We start from the raw sequence: 20,428 nt of genomic DNA, 5'->3' as shown, positions 1-20,428 counted from the left end.
GGTGCCATGGGCTTCATGATTGGCTGATTAGTTGGGTAGACGGCTAGAGGAGTCTGTGAGACAGGCTGTTTGGAAGACGTGTTTGTCGGGATGGTGGGCCTAGCAGTCTGTATCTGAGTCCTCTGGAAAAACTGTAGGTAAGATGGAAGAGAAACACAGAAGACATTAAGAACGATCCCAGAGACAGCTGACTCATTTCTGCAGGCTGCCATGCTTTGATCTAAAGTACAAACAAGTTCAGTTTTTTAGACGACTATTCTTCTTATGTTTAAGTCAAAGTTCAGATGGACATCTATTAAATAACATTATATACAATTCCAAAAAGTTTTACAAATAACCGGGGAATAATTACCTGATGATGTGTCTGTCACGTCTCAGTAGCAATCTGTTGGGTTTCTGATATATCACCTAGCCCTTGATCTTTAGTGGACAAAGTCAAAAGCCAAAGTTTAGCAAATAGTACAGGGAGCTAGGCACAAAAACCATATCAATAATTATCGTAATATAATTCTCATCAATAATTGAATAACTCAAGACATTCCCTTGTATCTTTGTCTTCTGACACTGGGAAAAGATATGGTTATGATGATGATGGTGGAAGAAGAGAAGCAGGAGGGAACTTACAGTTGGGTAAATTACCAGATGATGCGTCTGTCGTGACTGTAGCAAACTGGTGGGTTGTGAGTAGATGTCCAGCAATGAGGGAGAGAAGGAATGATGACAAATAAACGTCAAAGGAATAACAGAGCACATTATAGAACAGAGAGCATCACTCTGGAGAGAAAAAATATCTGCCTATAAACTTACAAAAAAAAAATGAATTGTGTCATTTATCATGATAATTCCTGATATATCACCTAGCCCTTGATCTTGTTGTTATAATGTTGCTATGGCAACAGTAAACGACGTTAGCAGCTCTTAGCTAGCTTAGCTAAATCATCTGAACAATAATAACCCATAATATCACAATTCGGCATATTAAAACAAAATCAAAAACGTTTTCTACTTTGTTTTGGACATGTCTCAAAAATGTTACTTACCATGTCGGCCTCCACTCGCTCATCATTGTCGAGTCCTGCTCGCTCGTCTCCCGGTGCACCTGCTGCTGCTGGGCTGGTGAACCGGCTCCAAACAGGTCCGTCAGTTTGGCACATCGAGCAGCCTCCACCTCCAGAGACTTCAGCTTTTTTTTCCGATGCTTCTCAGCGCCACCCGGGCGTTTTTTACTCTTATTATCCATTTTAAGTTTCTGTCTCAGCAGCAGCCCGTCCCGCGACTCCCCCCGCCAATGCCATGAGGTCCCGCCCCACCCTGGTTTGTGTTGTGATTGACAGCACTGTCAGGGCTCTCTGAGCCTGTCAGCCCATGACTGATTGACAATGACAAACAATAGACCAATAATATGTGTCGATGCTGCCAACACACTGCCAGCCCTCTGTAGCCAATTGTCCGGCCCAATGGGAGGGAATTTAGAGAGGAAGAAGAGAAAAAAAAAAACATAGCGGACCAGACCGGCCCACATTGGGTCAACGGCCCACCACGATGCCCGGTATGCCAGATGGCCAGTCCACCCCTGTCTGTATCTGTATAGTCGTTTTCTAGTCTTGATGACCTCTCAAAGTGCTTTAGTACTGTTCTTGCCATTCAACAATTCACACATCAACATGCAGCACTTTCAAGATGAGAAGGTGCAAATTTGGGGATTTAGCACCTGGCCCAAGGACACTAAGGCATGCAAATGGAGAAGACTGGGATTGTACTGGTAACCTTCTGGTCAGAGGACGACCACTCTAGCCCGAGATAGTCATCTGTTGACAGTCTTAGTGTTTTCTCAGGGGATAACTCGTGGAAGTTGATGAAAGGAGGGCTCTGGAGCTCAGGTGATGCTCGACACCGGGGCCCTCACCTTTCTCTGCGGCAGCGGAGGGGGCCTTCTCCTGGGTTGGAGGCGCTGCTGCTCGGCGTATCGGCATCACGCACACGGGATGAATCTGCATGGAGGAGAACAATCAATCAATCAATCAAATTTTATTTGTATAGCCCATATTCACAAATTACAATTCGTCTCATAGGGCTTTAACAGGGTGTGACATCCTCTGTCCTAAACCCACAGCAAGAGTAAGGTAAAACTACTAAAAACCCTTTTAACAGGGTAAAAATACGTAGAAACCTCAGAGAGAGCCACATGTGAGGAATCCCTCTCCCAGGACAGACAGAAGTTCAATAGATGCCACGTGCAGGAAAACATCATCAAGATTAAAGTTTTCAAGATTAAAGACTAAAGTCTCTAGCAGCATTTGATGAGGGTAGACATCCCGAAGGACAACCCCAACATGACATGCCAAGTAGTTCCGCTATGATCACAGTCCATGGTCAGCAACCAGCAGGACCACGATCCACCATCCAGACCAGACGCCACTCCAGACCTCAGTCACCGTCCACCGCCACCCACCACGAGCCACCACCGCGGTCCTGGTCCAATGCCCGTACCTGATGCCAACGCGACACAGGGTCCGCCACCACGATCAGCCCACATAACTCAGAATCCGCCACACTGGGTCCACCACCACGACCCCCAGTGCGCGATCAACAAACCGCAATCCATGGTGCGGCCACAGAGGCCCTGGATCTACGGGTGATAAAGCAAAGGGATTCCGGGGAAGGGGTATAGGGATTGAGAAGAGGAAGGAGAAGCTGGAAAAAGAAGCTCCTTGTCTCATGTGTCATAAAATAGAACAAGTAACGTTCTGCCGCACTAATTAGCTCTAACTATAAGCTTTATCAAAAAGGAAGGTTTTGAGCATACTCTTAAACGAAAAGATGGTGTCTGCCTCCCGAACCAGGTTTTTATGTCGTTGAGACATGCTCGAAGTTTAGTTAATTGATTACTTTGTTCAGGCTTTATTGATAAGTATAACTGTGTGTCAACCGCATAGCAGTGGAAATTTACCGAGTGTGTCCTGATAATGTATATATATATATAATAAGAATAAAATTGGGCCGAGCACAGAGCCCTGGGGAACATCTTGGTTTACTTTGGTGCGCACAGATGACTCATTAATTTGCACGAATTGGGAGTGATCAGAAAAGTACGATTTAAACCAGTTAAGGGCGGTTCCATTAATGTTAATTAACTGTTTGAGTCTTTGTAATAGAAATTGATGGTCAATGTGTTGAATGCTGCACTGAGATCTAACAGAACGAGGACAGACACAAGTCCCTGATCTGAGGCTATTAAAAGGTCATTAGTGACTTTTGCCAAGGCTGTCTCTGTACTGTGATTGGCTCTAAACCCCGACTGAAAGTTTTCAAATATATTATTTTCCTGGAGAAACTCACAAAGCTGATTGGCTACCACTTTTTCTAAGATTTTAGACATGAAGGGGAGATTAGATATTGGTCTGTAATTAGCTAAAACCTCTGGGTCTAGAGTGGGTGCTGAAGTGAGCGTGAGAGGCGGAAACACACGGTGACGCTGCCCGGACCGGGTTTCATTCATTGAGGCCCAGTGCACGAAAACACGAGAAAAACACGAATAAAGAGGTGCGTTTGTTTCTGGTGAAACAGGGAGCGCGGTCGGGCGGTGCAAGGACTCCAGCGTTAGCATTAGCCAAACGGATAAAAGATTAATTTCACTTTGCCCGGAGTAGGGGGGGGGGGGGGTAGCGGACACCCAGCGGCCCCTGCGTGTCCCCGGTACCGGCTCTGTGTATATATGAGGCCGGCGAACAACGAACGACACTGCGGGACGAACTCACCTCAAGAGTCGGAAGAAAAGTGAAAGAGTTTGTAGTTTGAATCCTGCACGAGAAACAATTGAAGCAATTTGATAAAATAAAATCAACACAAACATTAACTGAAACAATATTAGTCTTAAAACTAGTTTAAAAACATATCACCATTAAATGGTTTATGGAAGATCCTACATAGATGATATTCTTCTTCACTGATGCAAACTGGAAAGAAACCTTCAATGAATTAAATTATGTAGTGATGCCATGGAGGGAAAACCTTTGGCTTTTGGGATCCTTGTGTTAGTTTCCCACTTTGCTCAGTTGGTAATCCAGCCATGGGTAGACCAACATATTGAACTTAATAAACTGTGAATATAGACTTTCAACTCCAGTAAAAAACGATAAAAGAAAACCTTCATGGGAAATAAAGTGGAACAAACATCTGGTTACCTCTGTCTAATGATGACACAACAAAACAACTTCTTGTGATCAGCAGTGGTAGAAAACCGTTTTGTATCTGTAAACATAAGTCACTTGTTTCAAGAGTAAAAAAACAAACCCCTTAAGAACACACACACACTGAACAGAGAACTCATATCCTGAAACATGAGCCTTTAACCTTCACTGAGAAAAAGCAACAGTGATAATATAAAACATTTGTACAATATTTTCATATTCCAGCCTTTTACCACTTTTTTCGTATTTAACTGTAAAGTGAATATTTCAGGGTTTTGTGTCTAATCTTCAGTTCTTGAAAATACCTGTGAAACAATTATATACAGTCATATTTAACAGTGCAAGATTATTGCTTGGACATTACCTAAATAATTGCCAATAAATTGAATCATCAGTTAACCAATACGTCTCCGGTATCCATGTTCACAGTGGGTGTGTTTTGGGCGATCTGGTGGTCACGTGACCACATTATGCCGGACAACACTCAAACATGTCATGGCTTCATAAACACACAATCTAGATACACACATACAAAAGATGGTACAAATAAGAAATATATGAGGCGAAAAGCTGCTGAGACACTTTCAAAGACACAGTGCTGTTTGATTGTTTGGGCTTCGATGACTAAACAGACCAAACGAGTGGAACCTGTGTCATTGATCCTGAGGAGCCGGCAGCTCATCGCTCAGCTGCTTCTCCTGGTCTGATCACACAGGTCATCTGACGATGCTATGGCAACTTCCAACACAACACAACTGTCTCAGTTCATCACACACAGACACACACAAACACACTGAATCGTATCCCCTTTAAGCACCAAACCATGGAAAGAACTAATCATGAGAACGAGCATTTTTAACTTCCTTTTATTATTAATAAATTAAAAAGTGCGGAACGTTGCAAAAGAAAAAGAAAAATTCCAAATTGACGAGTTTGGAATCCAATCTCGTCAATTGTCTTCTGACTCCGCCTCCCGAAGCCAGGTGAAGAAGGCTGTGACGGTCTTCAGGGCCACGCCCTTATCCAGCTGATTGGCCGGGTCTTTTCTCGTCCCCGACTTGCAGAATGCGTCCTCGTCGTACATACACTCGAAGAATATCTGGAGGAGGTCTGGAGAACAAATACATGTCAGTCATCGTTTCAGCTGTGACGAAACTGAAATAAATCTCATTTTTCTGTGAGGTGAGACCAATTCCTAATGTTATCAATTCAAGTAATGGGATTTGTATCTAGATAAGAAACCAAAAATTGATGTATTAGAAATAACTGAAGACGGCATTCGGTGTGGCAAAAGTTATTTGGAGTGATGTTCCTCAAATGAACGAATCAAGTTAATGTCAGTGCAGAAAAAATTTGAGATTCAAAGTTTTAATCCAAACTTTTCAAATGTCCTTAAAAAATAGACGGAAATATGAAAATCTCCAATTCCATATCACAAGGCGAAGTTCTTCTGCTGATGAGAATCATGTGACAAGAACTAAAGCTCCAGAAAAGCTACTAAATGGACCTTGTAGTGAGATTGAACTGTTCCACTGGTTGGATCACAACTGAGAACTTGTTACACAGTTTATTCTTAAGAAACAAAGAAAAGGGATGATGTGTGAGTTTCATTTGGAGTGAACTCTGACGCAGAACTTACTTGGAGGATGATCGAGAGCGACGATCAGCGACTGAAGTTCCTGAAGAGCATGCAGCTGTCGCTCACTCTCTGAGTTCCGGTACTGGAGCAATACAGGTAATCTCTTTTGAATGAGGGCCGTGTGCACTCGACAGTTGGTGTTATCTGCACAGTGAAGAAGGAGGCAGATTAAATTCATTCGCTCGGCAGACAATAAACATTGTAATCAGCGGTGCGATTTGAGCAGAGGAGTCTTTGCTCCGGCTGGTGGAGAGCTTACTTTTCACTGCTGCCTTACAGACAGCCGTCATCAACGCCCTCAGGTAGGGAGACGAGCTCAGGTGAGATTCAGCCAGGTTCTCCTGAGAAACAGAGAGATCAGAGGAGGAGGAGGAGTAAAAACACAGCGTCTGTCAAATTCACAAGAATCAGCTCAGAAGTGATGACACTGAAGAGCAGTAAACACAGAGTTCAAAGTATGTAGATGTGTAACTAACGTATTTCTGGTCTAGAACTGGAGCTTATGTTTTCATTTGTTTAGTCAGTTTGTCAGCAGGATTCATCAAAAGCTACTGAAATGATTTCGATGAATATTTGTGGACCCAGGGAGGAAACCGTAAAATTTTGGAGCACAGGTGGATCCAGGAATTGTATTGATGAGATCTTACCAACAGTCGTGGACCAACATTAGCTTCAAGGTCCGAAATATAATTATATTCAGTTACTTTACAACAAGGTGTAACTTAGCCCCACTCTGTCTGCCCTTCAGGATTTTTACTACTAACTCGCAGAGACTGGTTGATTTCACTTTTCGTACCTTCACACATTTGGCTTCGAAGTTGGGGTCCTGTTGAGGAGTGGTGTCAGAAGGCAAAGTTTCAGAGGCGGCCTCTCTGTAAGCAGGACTAGAGACACTGCTGCCCTCTGGCTCCGATTCGTCCTCAGAGACATTCGGTCTCCTAGGCACGGCTCCCTCTGGCTCGCTGTCTCTTGGCGGCTCCTCCGGGGTCGGACTCTCCAGCAGCTCCTTTGAGCTGCTTCCCCCGGTGAAGAGATCCGGCTGAGACGATGCAGAGCTCAGCGGCTTTGCGCTGCGCTTTCTGTTCTTCCTGCGCTTCCTGCCTGTACGGCTACAAGTGGTGGGGGACGAATAAAAAAAACATAAGCATATTTTTTAAGTCAATGGAAACTAGTTAATCAGAGTTATAAATATCCTGCTAGCAGGAGAGATAAATATCAGAATCACAGACACTCTCCTCATGCTTCAGATAAACCTAACACCAACAGGATCTTTCAAATCAGACAGCGTTGTCATCTCATACCTTCCCAGAGTTGTCCTGGCTTCGATGTCTGGGTTCTGTTGAGGAGTGGTGTCAGCAGGCAAAGTTTCAGAGGCGGCCTCACTGTAAGCAGGACTAGAGGCTTGGGGCTGTAGTGAAGCGGGGGGCATGAGAGAAGGCTCAACGGCGGCTGTCTCCAGCTCAGTCTCTGACTCTGCAAGGCTGTTCAAAGCCGTGGGGGCTGCTCCAGACAAGGCAGCCGGAGTTCCATGGGCGTCTAAGAGAGGCTTGTCTGTGTTCAGAGTCTGAGGTAGCACCAAAGAGGGTTTCAGCTCCTCGACTGAGGACAAGTGAGAAGAGGCTGGTTTCTTGGCTGAGGGACGCTCACTTGAGTTGGCCGCTTCAGGTGGGTTGGCCTGCTGTTTTGGCGCATCATCTGGAAGAAGGAAAAGTACAGATGAATACATGTCTTCAGAATTCAATCAGCAAAAGGTAATATTTACACTTAACAGTTCTTCACATATAAGTAATGTGAAATGGGCCAAACAGTTACAGATCTTAATTAAATTGAATGTGCTGATTTGGTCACATGAGAAACACATGGAACTGAAATTTGTCATATCACAGATCTTATCTAATGAAGATATGGGCTTTCCAAGATGATTATTTAGGGGTAATCTGACTTTGACTGGTCATATCTCCTTTAACATGAGAAATAAACAACCACAATCACAACAGTGTGATTAATGGCAGAGAGTGAATGTGTCAGTATTATCGTCCTGTCTGTCCGGTGTTGGACAGCGACGTGCGTCTCACCAGGCTCTCGGACACTGCTGCCCTCTGGCTCAGGTTTGTGCTCAGAGACATTCGGTCTCCTAGGCACAGCTCCCTCTGGCTCGCTGTCTCTTGGCGGCTCCTCCGGGGTTGGACTCTCCAGCAGCTCCTTTGAGCTGCTTCCCCTGGTGTACAGATCAGGCTGAGACGGTGCAGAGCTCAGCGGCTTTGCGCTGCGCTTTCTGTTCTTCCTGCGCTTCCTGCCTGTACGGCTACGCGTGGTGGGGGACGAATAAACAAAGAGTCAGGAAGGATGTCAGTGTAAATGAGAAACTCTGAATATCAAGCTTTTCAACCAATTTGGAAGATACTACAAATTATTATCAGTGACCTAAACAGAAGCGAAATAAAACCCTAATAACAAAACTGATTTTTTTAAGTCAAAGGAAACTAGTTAATCAGAGTTATAAATATCCTGCTAGCAGGAGAGATAAATATCAGAATCAAAGACACTCTCCTCATGCTTCAGAGAAACCTAACACCAACAGGATCTTTCAAATCAGACAGCGTTGTCATCTCATACCTTCCTAGAGTTGTCCCGGCGTCGAAGTTGGGGTTCTGTTGAGGAGTGGTGTCAGCAGGCAAAGTTTCAGAGGCGGCCTCTCTGTAAGCAGGACTAGAGGCTTGGGGCTGTAGTGAAGCGGGGGGCATGAGAGAAGGCTCAACGGCGGCTGTCTCCAGCTCAGTCTCTGACTCTGCAAGGCTGTTCAAAGCCGTGGGGGCCTCTCCAGACAAGGCAGCCAGAGTTCTAGGGGCGTCTAAGAGAGGCTTGTCTGTGTTCAGAGTCTGAGGTGGCACCAAAGAGGGTTTCAGCTCCTCGACTGAGGACAAGTGAGAAGAGGCTGGTTCCTTGGCTGAGGGAAGCTCACTTGAGTTGGCCGCTTCAGGTGGGTTGGCCTGCATGTTTGGCGCATCCTCTGGAAGAAGGAAAAGTACAGATGAATACATGTCTTCAGAATTCAATCAGCAAAAGGTAATATTTACACTTAACAGTTCTTCACATATAAGTAATGTGAAATGGGCCAAACAGTTACAGATCTTAATTAAATTGAATGTGCTGATTTGGTCACATGAGAAACACATGGAACTGAAATTTGTCATATCACAGATCTTAATTAATGGAGATATGGGCTTTCCAAGATGATTATTTAGGGGTAATCTGACTTTGACTGGTCATATCTCCTTTAACATGAGAAATAAACAACCACAGTCACAACAGTGTGATTAATGGCAGAGAGTGAATGTGTCAGTATTGTCGTCCTGTATGTCCGGTGTTGGACAGTGACGTGTGTCTCACCAGGCTCTCGGACACTGCTGCCCTCTGGCTCAGGTTTGTGCTCTGAGACATTCGGACTCTGTGGCTGAAGAAAACGGAGTTTCTGTTTGAGTGGAGACAACATTGATATGGTGAGGAAGTATAGAAGAGAAGGACGGCGTGGAAACAATACAAAAAACATTAGAAAGATTTGTCTCAATTAGTTAAAAAGTCTTCAAACAGCTGATAGATGGTAACAGAGGGTTTCCCGCCATTAATATTTCTTGAGCCTTGATGAGTGTTGACCTTCATCACTGACCTTTTGTGAGATGAAAGCCTGGACGTCCTCTTCCTCCGGCAGAAGGTGAGTCCAGTTGAGGCCTGATTCTTCCCACAGAGAAGCCACAGTACGATGGCCCTGTGGACACGAGACCGGACAACGTCACAAACATATGCTCTGAAATGTCTTTTCTATTACGTCTAATTTACAGCAGGGAGAAATATTTCATTCATAAACTTACTTAATGAATTAGAAAATATTTGCTTTAAATCAAAATATCAAATCAGCCTAGTTGATTTCAATGAGATTTTTCATTTTACTGGTTTATAATAATTATAACAGAATCATTATAATAACACCGAATGAATAATGCTACAGTGAACTCCAGTGCAGTGCAACAGTAAAATATTTCAATATAGATTGTATACAAGTCAATAATCTATGTGTATTTAAATGATATCTACAGCTGAGTCACTGGTTATAATCCACCTGCTTCATAATGAGAACAGGTACCAGGAAAAAAGAGTGAAGAACAGACTGAAGTGCTTCTTACCATTTGTTTGCATAGTATGAGCAGTATTTCAGAGATCAAGATCCCAGCTTTTCCCACAGGAAGCAAAGGTTTGCTTAATTCACTGTGAACAAGCAGAACATGACAGAAATTTAAATAAATCTTGAAAGTCTGAGCAGATCTTTACTTCATACACAGCTTAGTTTAGAGCAGAGTTCATCACAGTCAACACGTTTGTGGTCTCGTACCTAAAGAGCTCTCTCATAGAGAAGCCCCCCTCCTTCAGCACAGGGCTGAGCAGCTCGGCCAGGTACAGCCAGATGTGGGGAACGTCGATGGCCATGTCGTCCGCTTGCTCCAGCGTGTCTGCAAACCTGGGAAAAGAAACAAGGACGTTGTGGTTAGGAAAAAGAGCCGCTCCGAAAAACATAGTCAATATAAATTCAGTAAGTTAAGAAGCAGAAAATGTTTACATGTTCCCCAAAGAAATAAAAGAACGACAACATGGTCTTTCAGAAAACCCCAAACCACGGAATTGACCGTCATTCTCGTTTATTTTGGTATCGACATGTTTTGAAAATAATTAGCAGGAAGATAAATGGGTGGACAACATCAAATAAATCTTTTTATTTCACCCCAGCCAATGTAGAAGGAAAGGCTGTGTACATTTGCAAATACTATGCAAAGACCTCTGTTAAGAATGACACACAGATGCAGAAGCATATAGTCAAGTGCCAAAAGTTTCCTCAGGGCTCAAATCAGCCTATGACAAAACAAAATGTTTATATTTATGTCTGTATATGACAAGGTAAATACAGTTAGTATAAATTAGCCACACAATTTCCAGTTTATCCCGTATATTCCCGTATATTATTGTATATTCCCATGGAAAGTTTCCAGCTTTTAATATTCCCGGAATTTTGCAACCCTAAGTAGAACTGAGCAGGGGAACTGACCCTTTGTAGAACTGGGGTTTGGGCAGGATTCCCTTCTGCGCCAGCTGGAAGAGGAGCTGGCCCAAGTGGTCCCGTGTGATCTGACTGCGCTCCAGAGTCGACTCCACCCCCACGCGTATGAAGATGTGCGACTGAGAGCCCAGATCAAGTTCCACCACACACTGGACAGCCTCCTGCAACAAAACAAAGACACATGTTCAAGACTTATACTTAAATTTTTCCCTTTAAGAAGGTTTATTCTATTAAATTGAAATGAAAAAAATCAGTTATCAGTTGACTGGATCTCATCACCTTGAAATCTTTAAGGTGCAGGAACTCGTCGATGATGGACTTGCACTTCCTCTTGATCTCCTCCTCAGACCGAGCAGGTTCCTCTATCGTCTGGACAGGCTCAGGTTTCACTGTCGATGCAAATAAACAACCACAGTCACAACAGTGTGATTAATGGCACAGAGTGAATGTGTCAGTGTTATTGTCTTGTTACTCCGGAGTTGGGCAGCAACGTGTGTCTCACCAGGCTCTCGGACTCTGCTACGCTCTGGCTCAGATTCGATCTCGGTGACATTCGGTGCAGAGATCAGTGGCTTGTTGCTGCGCTTTTTTTCTGTACAGCTACGACTGGTGGGGAACGGATAAACAAAGAGTCAGGAAGGATGTCAGTGTAAATGAACATAAAGCTTTCTAACCAATTTGGAAACTACTACAAATTATTATCACTGCCATAAACAGAGAGGAAACAAAACCCTAATAACAAAACTGATTTATTTTTTAAGTCAATGGAAACTAGTTAATCAGAGTTATAAATATCCTGATAGCAGGAGAGATAAATATCAGGATCGCAGAGACACTCTCCTCATGTTTCAGAGAAACCTAACACCAACAGGATCTTTCAAATCAGACAGCGTTGTCATCTCATACCTTCCGTGAGTTGTCCCGGCGTCGAAGTCTGGGTTCTGTGGAGGAGTGGTGGAGGGTTGAGGTGAGGGGTCGAACTGCAGCACCGAGAAGCGGTTGAGGACCGCTGTGTGTGAAAGTTCTGCTACAGAGATGAAATCATAAGAAAGATAAGTGAAAAATAACGATTGTGGATGATCAGAGTCAAGGTCCAGTCATTAAGAGGAAGATACGTCACCTGACCCTGTATACAGGATATATTGTAAGTTACAGTTTTATATCAGGGTTTCATCAAGTTACATTTTAAAACCTTTTTAAGAACATAATGGAGGAAATTCTCGTAAAATGTAATAGATATGAAAGACTATCACACTCCCAGATTTTGAACAGGCTTAATATCTTAGATGAATCAGTGACAACTACAGCTAAACAGAGCGGAACAGTCGTAACATTGTGAAGTGTGTGACACCCTTCCATCGTTAAGTGTAGTATGAACTCCAAACAGTTACAAGACTCCTGATCAGCAGGTCATGTAGTGTGAACTGCACAGTGATCCGACAGCTTTAAAAGTCATGTGGTGTGACCTCACCTGAGTCACTGGCCTTGGCTCCTCCACCGCTGCCCTTCACCCATGTGACTTGAGCCCGGGGGCCCAGCTGGATCTTCTCGTCCATCTGCAGAAAGAGAAACAGACCATCAGGCACCAAAAAATGAGCCTTACAACTTTTCACGTTGTCTGTGATCAGTTTCTACTCAGAGGTCACTGCTGATTTCACAAAATATACTTTATTCAGCTTCTCTTGTTTTGAAATTGTTTTACATTATTAAACTCATTATACAAATCATTATGTATATTGTATATTGAAATCGTGGGCGTAAGGGAGAAGCAGGAACAAATCGACACAAATGCCCCTGTTATGAATCTTTTATCAGTAATAAGTAGAAAATCTAAGAAACTTGTTTACCAATATCTGTATGAATCATAAAATATTACATATTTCTGATTATACAAGAGAAACTTAACAAGTCCTGACTCTGCTTTAGGTTCCAGCTTTAATTCAAATTCAAATTTCAAATCTCTCAGATCAAACTATCATTAAATCAAAATTAGTTAAGTTATTTAAATGTTTAAAGTCTGTAGCCAATTCTCCAGATTTTACCCGGAGGTCACGCCTGACAACGGCTTAAGTTTCCATGGAACACGACCAGTTACCGAATGGTAATTGTTTGTCATTGTTTTTGTGATTCCAATGTAGAGATATGAGCAAATCAACTATGAGGGACAGAAAGTAAATAGCAGCTTCATGTCTCCTGTAGCAGTGCATTTGTACAAACCTCACAGTAGAAGGTAAGAAAAAGGTAAAATGGTAAGATCTGTGTCGAAGCCTCGGAAAGCTCGTCTCACCTTGGAGATCTTTGGGATCTTGTTGGGGTCGATGGTCCTGCCATTCTTCCTCATGGGCACAGTGTTCCAGGTCTCCTCTCCCTGTACTTGCGGATCTCTCTGCTCTCTCTGCTCCCTCTGATCCCTCTGATCCCTCTGCTCTCTCTGCTGTCTCTGCTCTCTCTGCTCTCTCTGCTGTCTCTGCTCTCTCTGCTCCCTCTGCGCCCTCTGCTCTCTCTGCTCCCTTGGATCTGTAGAGACACACCCAAACAAAAAAACAAGAAACAAACAGGGAAATACAGGTTTAAGATTAGTTCACAGGAAATACAGTGGAGTCAAACGGCTGTGATAGTGGCAGACAGAGTGACATTTCTGACTGTTTTAGTGGCATGCTGCGTTACAAGATGAAATATTATAGGTCAGCTAGCAGATGGGAGGGAGCTAGGGGGCTTTCTGTCTGCTGTTGGGCACAATAGCATCTCTGCAGGCTATAGGGACAGGAAGTCTACAGCCTGTCTTCCTGAGTCACTATAGCTGTGCCAATGTAATTCTAAACCTTAAAGAGGATTTAGACTGCAGGCCTGACCTGGCCGTCTCCTGGTGTCCTTGAAGTACAGTTGCTGCTGCACTTTTCTCTGCTCCTCTTCCTCTTCAAGCTTTGCCTCCTCGTGGATCTGATCAATTGTCTTTGGACCCTGGTTGGCTCTTCTTGACACCCATTTGTGCTGAAGAAAAACAAATGTACAGAACAACAATGACTTCAAACCTGAATCAGACAGATTCTGTAGTGTTAAACAGATGTCTTAGCTCAGTCAATCACAGAGGAAAATTCTAATGACTGGGGACACACTGATGAATTCATTAAAGATCAATAGTTATCACGTATTCATCAGGTTTCAACCATTTTTCCCTGTTCGTTGTTTCTATGGAATTTTCTTACATTTCTTCGCCATTATCTATGTATCTATCTATATCAGTCCTTCTAAAAAGCATTAGATCTCCTTAACAACAGCAGTGTAGATATTCATTAAACAGAATATGACCAGAATATATTGTATATTGTTCCTGGTCATCAGAGAGATCGATGAAATAAATCTCTCTGGTAAAATGCATCTTACGGTTAAGAATTTGATTCTTGGACTCTTTACAACTGTGCAAATGAAAGAAAAATCACGAAGACCCACTCACCAATCTCAGGTCTATGGTATCCTGCAACATGAACCTTGTCCGTGAAGACGTCTTCCCCTCTCTGATGATTTTTTCCATCTGCTTAAAATAGTGATCCATCCGAGGCTGGTGAGACACAGAGGGAGAGAGATGGTTAATTTGAGACATGAAAGTCATGTTCAGCATGTCTCCATTCAATCTACCAGACAGCAGGTTGCAGATACTATTATTCTACAGAGTTGACCAATTGTCCAGTTTACCACTTGGAACAGTCCTGACCGCTTGAGATGAAACAGGAACATTTCATCAACAGCCGTAAAAGCCGTAAAGCTTCCGTGCTGAGGAAACGACCACAACCTACTTGTAAGCAGCTGCTGTGGGATTGTAAATCAGAATCACCTACTAAATCACTTATTTGACATTTCCAGAAGAAAACATCTTAGTGGGATGAAAGCAGAGACATGAACTGATCTTTGGCTGCCCTAATGTCAAAAACACTGCTGACAAAAAGTTCTCATCATATCTTCATCCCTGCAAACAATGCATTTCTCTTAATATTTAATTTGAAAGGGAAACCAGCCGCATATTATCCTGTAGATTATATTCAAAGTTTTCAATCTGTAGCCCCTCAGACCTTTCTAAGACCGTAATAAAAGAAATTTAAGATTTATGTAAAATGTACAACCATCAGCTCACCTTGGCCTTCACTAAATCAAAGTCCTTGCCGATGGTGGTGAGCAGTCTGCAGAGACACTCCAGGGAATCTTCGTCGTGGTTCCCCAGCAGCTTCACCACGCAGTCATGCATGATGGCCTCCGTTAGCATCTTTAGCTTGAACAGTTCACCAATGAACTTTATGTTGCTGATGGATCGCCGCCGGGCAATGTCCTTGGCCTCCTGCAGCTCTACCTGAAGTCGGTCACGATCCGTCTAATGGGACCAAGGAAACAAACCTCTTGAACAGAGTTGAAACAGAAACTAAAAAATGTTTTGGTAAAGATCCGGTGTCACACTTACCGATGCAGCAGAGTCCAGCTCCTTCTGCTTCCTCTCAAACACCACATCATCCCCCTTGTCTTTCTCAAATTCCTTCTGGCAGCGGCTTAGCAGCAGCTTTTGAAAGTTCACTGTGTTGTTGGGAGCGTCAGTGATGGGCACTTTGAGCTGCACATGAAAAGTAAGTGGAATGAATTCAGTAGAGAACATAAGCATTAGAATAAAATAAGTAATGAACTAACCGTGAAAAAAGCTTTCAGCGGTTTAACATTTCTTTTTATATTTCGCACATTAATATTTTCGTATCTGGATTATTTAGATTTTAATGAGTGATATATTTTTAAGGTTATGTTATCAAATGATGGAAGACAGAAAATGTAATAGTTTCTCTAGAACTCTTGTTAATAGTGTCTATAATTAAGGATATGCACGTTTAATAAATTGTGTTTTAAAGGATTATTTGTGACTGATTTTCAAACTCCTTAATAAATAGTGTCGTCTGGTGTAGACTCTAGAGGCATCAAAACAATAAAACCTCATCATCACATTGTACTGAATTGTGTTGCTTTTCACAGCATTATTCTGCATCAAGGAAGAGCTGAATATGAACCAATTGATCCATTTGCTGCATAAACATTTAGCAAATTGTTGACTATATATTGAGACACAGTGTGCACACCCTTCCAATAGATGGTTTAAAGATTACACTTAATTCCTCCATCGTGTTTTTGCATCTAATGAATGCGGCAGTTTACGAAAAAGCTATATTTAAGTACTTCTCCAAATCCAATTCAAACAATTACATTGCAAACACAAGACTCTCTCGTTCCAAAGTCGACACACTTCTCTGCTCAACTAAGCGACCAGCTTACCGTGGCGAGGCAGCGGCACATTTTCCCGTAGGCCACCGAGAAGCTGGGCTCGTCGATGGCCTTTTCAAACACCAGGTCGATGACTCCTTTGAGCCGCTCCTCAGTGTCGATGGTCAGGTCCCAGACCTGCTTCACCAGCTGGCTGAACTTCTCCGGCGTCAGCTTGTTTAGGATGCTGCGGACCTTCTTGAACAGGTCCTGAGGGAGTAGGTCATAACAGGTACTTAAACTCTGAGGTCATCGATCACAAACACCAATCTCTCACTCCACATGAAAAACTACTCCTGTTGTAAAGCTACTAGTAATACGGAAATTAAATACTCACAATGATTTCCTATATTTACAGATTTAAACAACATTTTTACTGGAATTCCCAATACTTTGAAAATCTTCAATCACGCAGACTAACATTTATTATCAGAAAATTCTGTATATGTCATTTCTATATATGCCCACTGCTTTGTGGATTTCAGATTGTGTATATTTGGTCGTACCTGTGTTTTGTTGGACTCTGGTTCCGCTGGGAGGCTTTCCCTCTTCATGCCTGGTTTCCAGGCATTCTCTGATTTCTTCAGCTGAACATCGTCGTGCAAAGACAGGCCCATGATGATCTTCCTGGGTGGTGGTCGCCGGGCCCCAAGGTTTTTAAGCTTAACACAGGAAAAAAGGGAAAAACAGTATTATTACCATGACTCAATATCTTTTAAAGAAAAAGACAGGGGGGAGCCAGAGAGAATGAAGACCAAGGTCGGAAGAATGGGTAGATACAAAAATAAAAGGGTCGAAAATAGATAGAAAAAGAGAGAAAGGCTAGGGTGATATGTGATCAATATTTAGCATGGCCCTTGAAGGAGATTCTAAATATTGAAATGGCCCTTGATAGAAAAAAAGGTTCCCCTACCCCTGAATGAGAGCAACCATCAACTGTAAACAGGTCAGTGTGTTTCTTTCACCTGTGCAGCCCGCAGGGAAGGGAAAGGCATGGGTGCCATGGGCTTCATGATTGGCTGATTAGTTGGGTAGACGGCTAGAGGAGTCTGTGAGACAGGCTGTTTGGAAGACGTGTTTGTCGGGATGGTGGGCCTAGCAGTCTGTATCTGAGTCCTCTGGAAAAACTGTAGGTAAGATGGAAGAGAAACACAGAAGACATTAAGAACGATCCCAGAGACAGCTGACTCATTTCTGCAGGCTGCCATGCTTTGATCTAAAGTACAAACAAGTTCAGTTTTTTAGACGACTATTCTTCTTATGTTTAAGTCAAAGTTCAGATGGACATCTATTAAATAACATTATATACAATTCCAAAAAGTTTTACGAATAACCAGGGAATAATTACCTGATGATGTGTCTGTCACGTCTCAGTAGCAAGCTGTTGGGTTTCTGATATATCACCTAGCCCTTGATCTTTAGTGGACAAAGTCAAAAGCCAAAGTTTAGCAAATAGTACAGGGAGCTAGGCACAAAAACCATATCAATAATTATCGTAATATAATTCTCATCAATAATTGAATAACTAAAGACATTCCCTTATATCTTTGTCTTCTGACACTGGGAAAAGATATTGTTATGATGATGATGGTGGAAAAAGAGAAGCAGGAGGGAACTTACAGTTGGGTAAATTACCAGATGATGCGTCTGTCGTGACTGTAGCAAACTGGTGGGTTGTGAGTAGATGTCCAGCAATGAGGGAGAGAAGGAATGATGACAAATAAACGTCAAAGGAATAACAGAGCACATTATAGAACAGAGAGCATCACTCTGGAGAGAAAAAATATCTGCCTATAAACTTACAAAAAAAAAATGAATTGTGTCATTTATCATGATAATTCCTGATATATCACCTAGCCCTTGATCTTTAGTGGGCAAAGTCAAAAGCCAAAGTTGGCTAATAGTACAGGGAGCTAGATACAAAAATGATATCAATAATTAACGTAATATAATTCTCATCAATAACTGAATAACTAAAGACATTCCCTTATATCTTTGTCTTCTGACACTGGGAAAAGATACGGTTTTGATGATGATGGTGGAAGAAGAGAAGCAGGAGGGAACTTACAGTTGGGTAAATTACCAGATGATGCGTCTGTCGTGACTGTAACAAACTTGTGGTTTGTGAGTAGATGTCCAGCAATGAGGGAGAGAAGGAATGACTACAAATAAACATCAAAGGAATAACATAGCACATTATAGGACAAAGAAAAATCTTCCTTTAAGCCGAGGCGCATCATGGACAAAGAAAAATCTGCCTTTAAGCCGAGGCGCATCTTGGACAAGCTGCAGTTCACTGGGTGGCCACTAGTGGCGGGCTCCAAGAAGGGGTCAATTCCCATGTTAATGAAAAGAAACTCACTGTAAAATAATGTTATGTGTTGTGTATGTTCCATCCGGTTCTTATAGTTTATTCTGTGTTCAGCAGGTGGAAGCACCACAGATTTTCAAACAGAACCGATGTACTGGGCTCTGGGTTTGTATCCTCATGGTTAAATGCACATATTGTAAGACGCTTTGGATAAACGTATTGAAAGAAATAAAACATTGTACAAATAGATAAAATGTCTTTCTACCTCATCTGTAATATTCAAGGTGATAATCTCCCACAGAGCTGTTGATAACAGTCCACATCAAGTCTCTCCACTTCTCTCTGAAGACATAATTATACACTTAATATTAGAACGGTTTACAACACCGGTGTGTGCAGATTATAATCATATCTAAACTGTAACCAAAAAGAGGGGGATGAGTGTGGCGGTGACAGGTCACATGTCAAAATCACGATTGTTTGCTGTCCTGGCTCCTAAATGGTGGAATGAGCTCCCCATCGACATCCGGACACCAGAAAGTTCACACATCTGCCGCAAACTAAAAACTTACCACTTCCGACTATACCTTGAATAAAAATTTGAAACTAACAATTTAGTAGCACTTAAAATGCACTTACTTATAGCACTTTGTAGTTTTGCTTTATTTTTGAAGAAATTGTACTTTCTTGATTCTTGTTGTTCTAGGTTTGTACCATCAGGGTTGAATGCACTTATTGTAAGTCTGTTTGGATAATAGCGTCAGCTAAATGTAATGTAATGTAATCTTGTGGAAATGCAACGCTGCGACCATGAGGAGCAGTCTGCAGTTATCCAGCAAAGGTAAGGATCATATAAACATATAAAAGTGATATCAAAGTGAAATATCGCTGTGTTCCGAGTTGACAAACTCGTTCTCTGGTTGAGACTCACTTTCTTCTCTGTGCCCTTTCCTTCCTTCTCCTCCCCGGCTTCATCATCGGCCTTCTGCTCTCCGTTCTCTGTGGGCCCTGCATCGCCTGCCGCCGCCTTGCTGTCACCCTCCTTAGTCTCGGCCTCCTTGGTTGAAGATGCCACCGGCTCGTCCTCCATGGCTTCGGGCTCTGAGGGGGAGACAAGAATGAGCTGCCCTCTTTTTTTAAACTTAAATTATAGTTAATAGTGAACAGAGGACCCTTTAAGTATTTTTGTATCCACTGGTAGAGATGTTCAGTTGTGACAAAACGAGATAATTAAAGACGTCATCCAGTGTTTTCACCGCTGTCAAATTACTCAAGAACAACTGCAAAGGGGGAGCAGCACACTAAGTGGAAAGAAGCAGATAAGAGAATATCAGAGAAGAACCAATTACATGTGGAGCAGATCTGATTTGGGGGGGGGGGGCGTCTTCTCTCATGCATACTACTGTTACCACCTAGCCCATATTTTGCAACAAGAAGGGAGGCCACACACAAACCTCTCAAGCCAAAAGTAAATTTATTTAACTCCAAATAGATAGCTCTAACTACGTAGTGGGATGTGTAAAATATGTTACGTGTCAGTGGTGTTAACAGTGTTTGGATGTGTGAAAATAAGGTGTGATGTATGTTGTAAGGTGCAGAAGCAAAGAAAAACAAGGCTGAGGGCCCCATGCCCCTGGAAGCAGCCTTTAGATCTGCAGCTGAAGCCTAGCCCAAAAGGGCAGGCCCAGGGTGACGCCCCTGCCAGCTCTACCTGGGTCTGGAAAACAACTCCTCAGGCTCTCACATGTCAAGTGGTCAACCTGAGAAGGACGTGGATACATTATAATGTCTCTAATCATCACAAATTAAGTATGATTTCATAAAACATAAAAAACTATAAACTCACCAGACTAGAGGAGACTCAACAGACAAACTTTGGTACAGTGAAGGCA

General features: G+C 42.7%; 1 protein-coding gene and 1 long non-coding RNA gene across 2 annotated transcripts; both read right to left on the bottom strand.

The window, feature by feature from the left end:
- On the bottom strand, positions 1-807 carry LOC128425274 (uncharacterized). The gene is made up of 3 exons (XR_008333103.1): positions 625-807; positions 353-420; positions 1-131 (listed from the first exon to the last, which is right to left on the bottom strand). It is a non-coding gene; the product is annotated as an uncharacterized LOC128425274 (long non-coding RNA).
- A 4,181-nt stretch (positions 808-4,988) lies between these two features.
- On the bottom strand, positions 4,989-17,433 carry LOC128425179 (eukaryotic translation initiation factor 4 gamma 3-like). The gene is made up of 23 exons (XM_053411706.1): positions 17,191-17,433; positions 16,732-16,887; positions 16,238-16,435; positions 15,387-15,533; positions 15,066-15,299; positions 14,391-14,495; positions 13,818-13,927; positions 13,224-13,338; positions 12,408-12,492; positions 11,843-11,963; positions 11,439-11,542; positions 11,216-11,325; positions 10,925-11,097; positions 10,217-10,342; positions 10,011-10,092; positions 9,484-9,595; positions 8,446-8,839; positions 7,989-8,134; positions 7,131-7,524; positions 6,626-6,938; positions 6,089-6,170; positions 5,830-5,973; positions 4,989-5,300 (listed from the first exon to the last, which is right to left on the bottom strand). Exons 1-23 carry the CDS (start codon positions 17,431-17,433, stop codon positions 5,140-5,142), a joined length of 3,855 nt encoding a protein of 1,284 aa, XP_053267681.1. The 3' UTR covers positions 4,989-5,139.
- Positions 17,434-20,428: the final 2,995 nt, after the last annotated feature.

The sequence above is a fragment of the Pleuronectes platessa genome, chromosome 19, assembly GCF_947347685.1.
Source record: "Pleuronectes platessa chromosome 19, fPlePla1.1, whole genome shotgun sequence".
Lineage (NCBI taxonomy): Eukaryota > Metazoa > Chordata > Actinopteri > Pleuronectiformes > Pleuronectidae > Pleuronectes > Pleuronectes platessa.
This window is presented reverse-complemented; position numbering and strand designations above follow the sequence as displayed.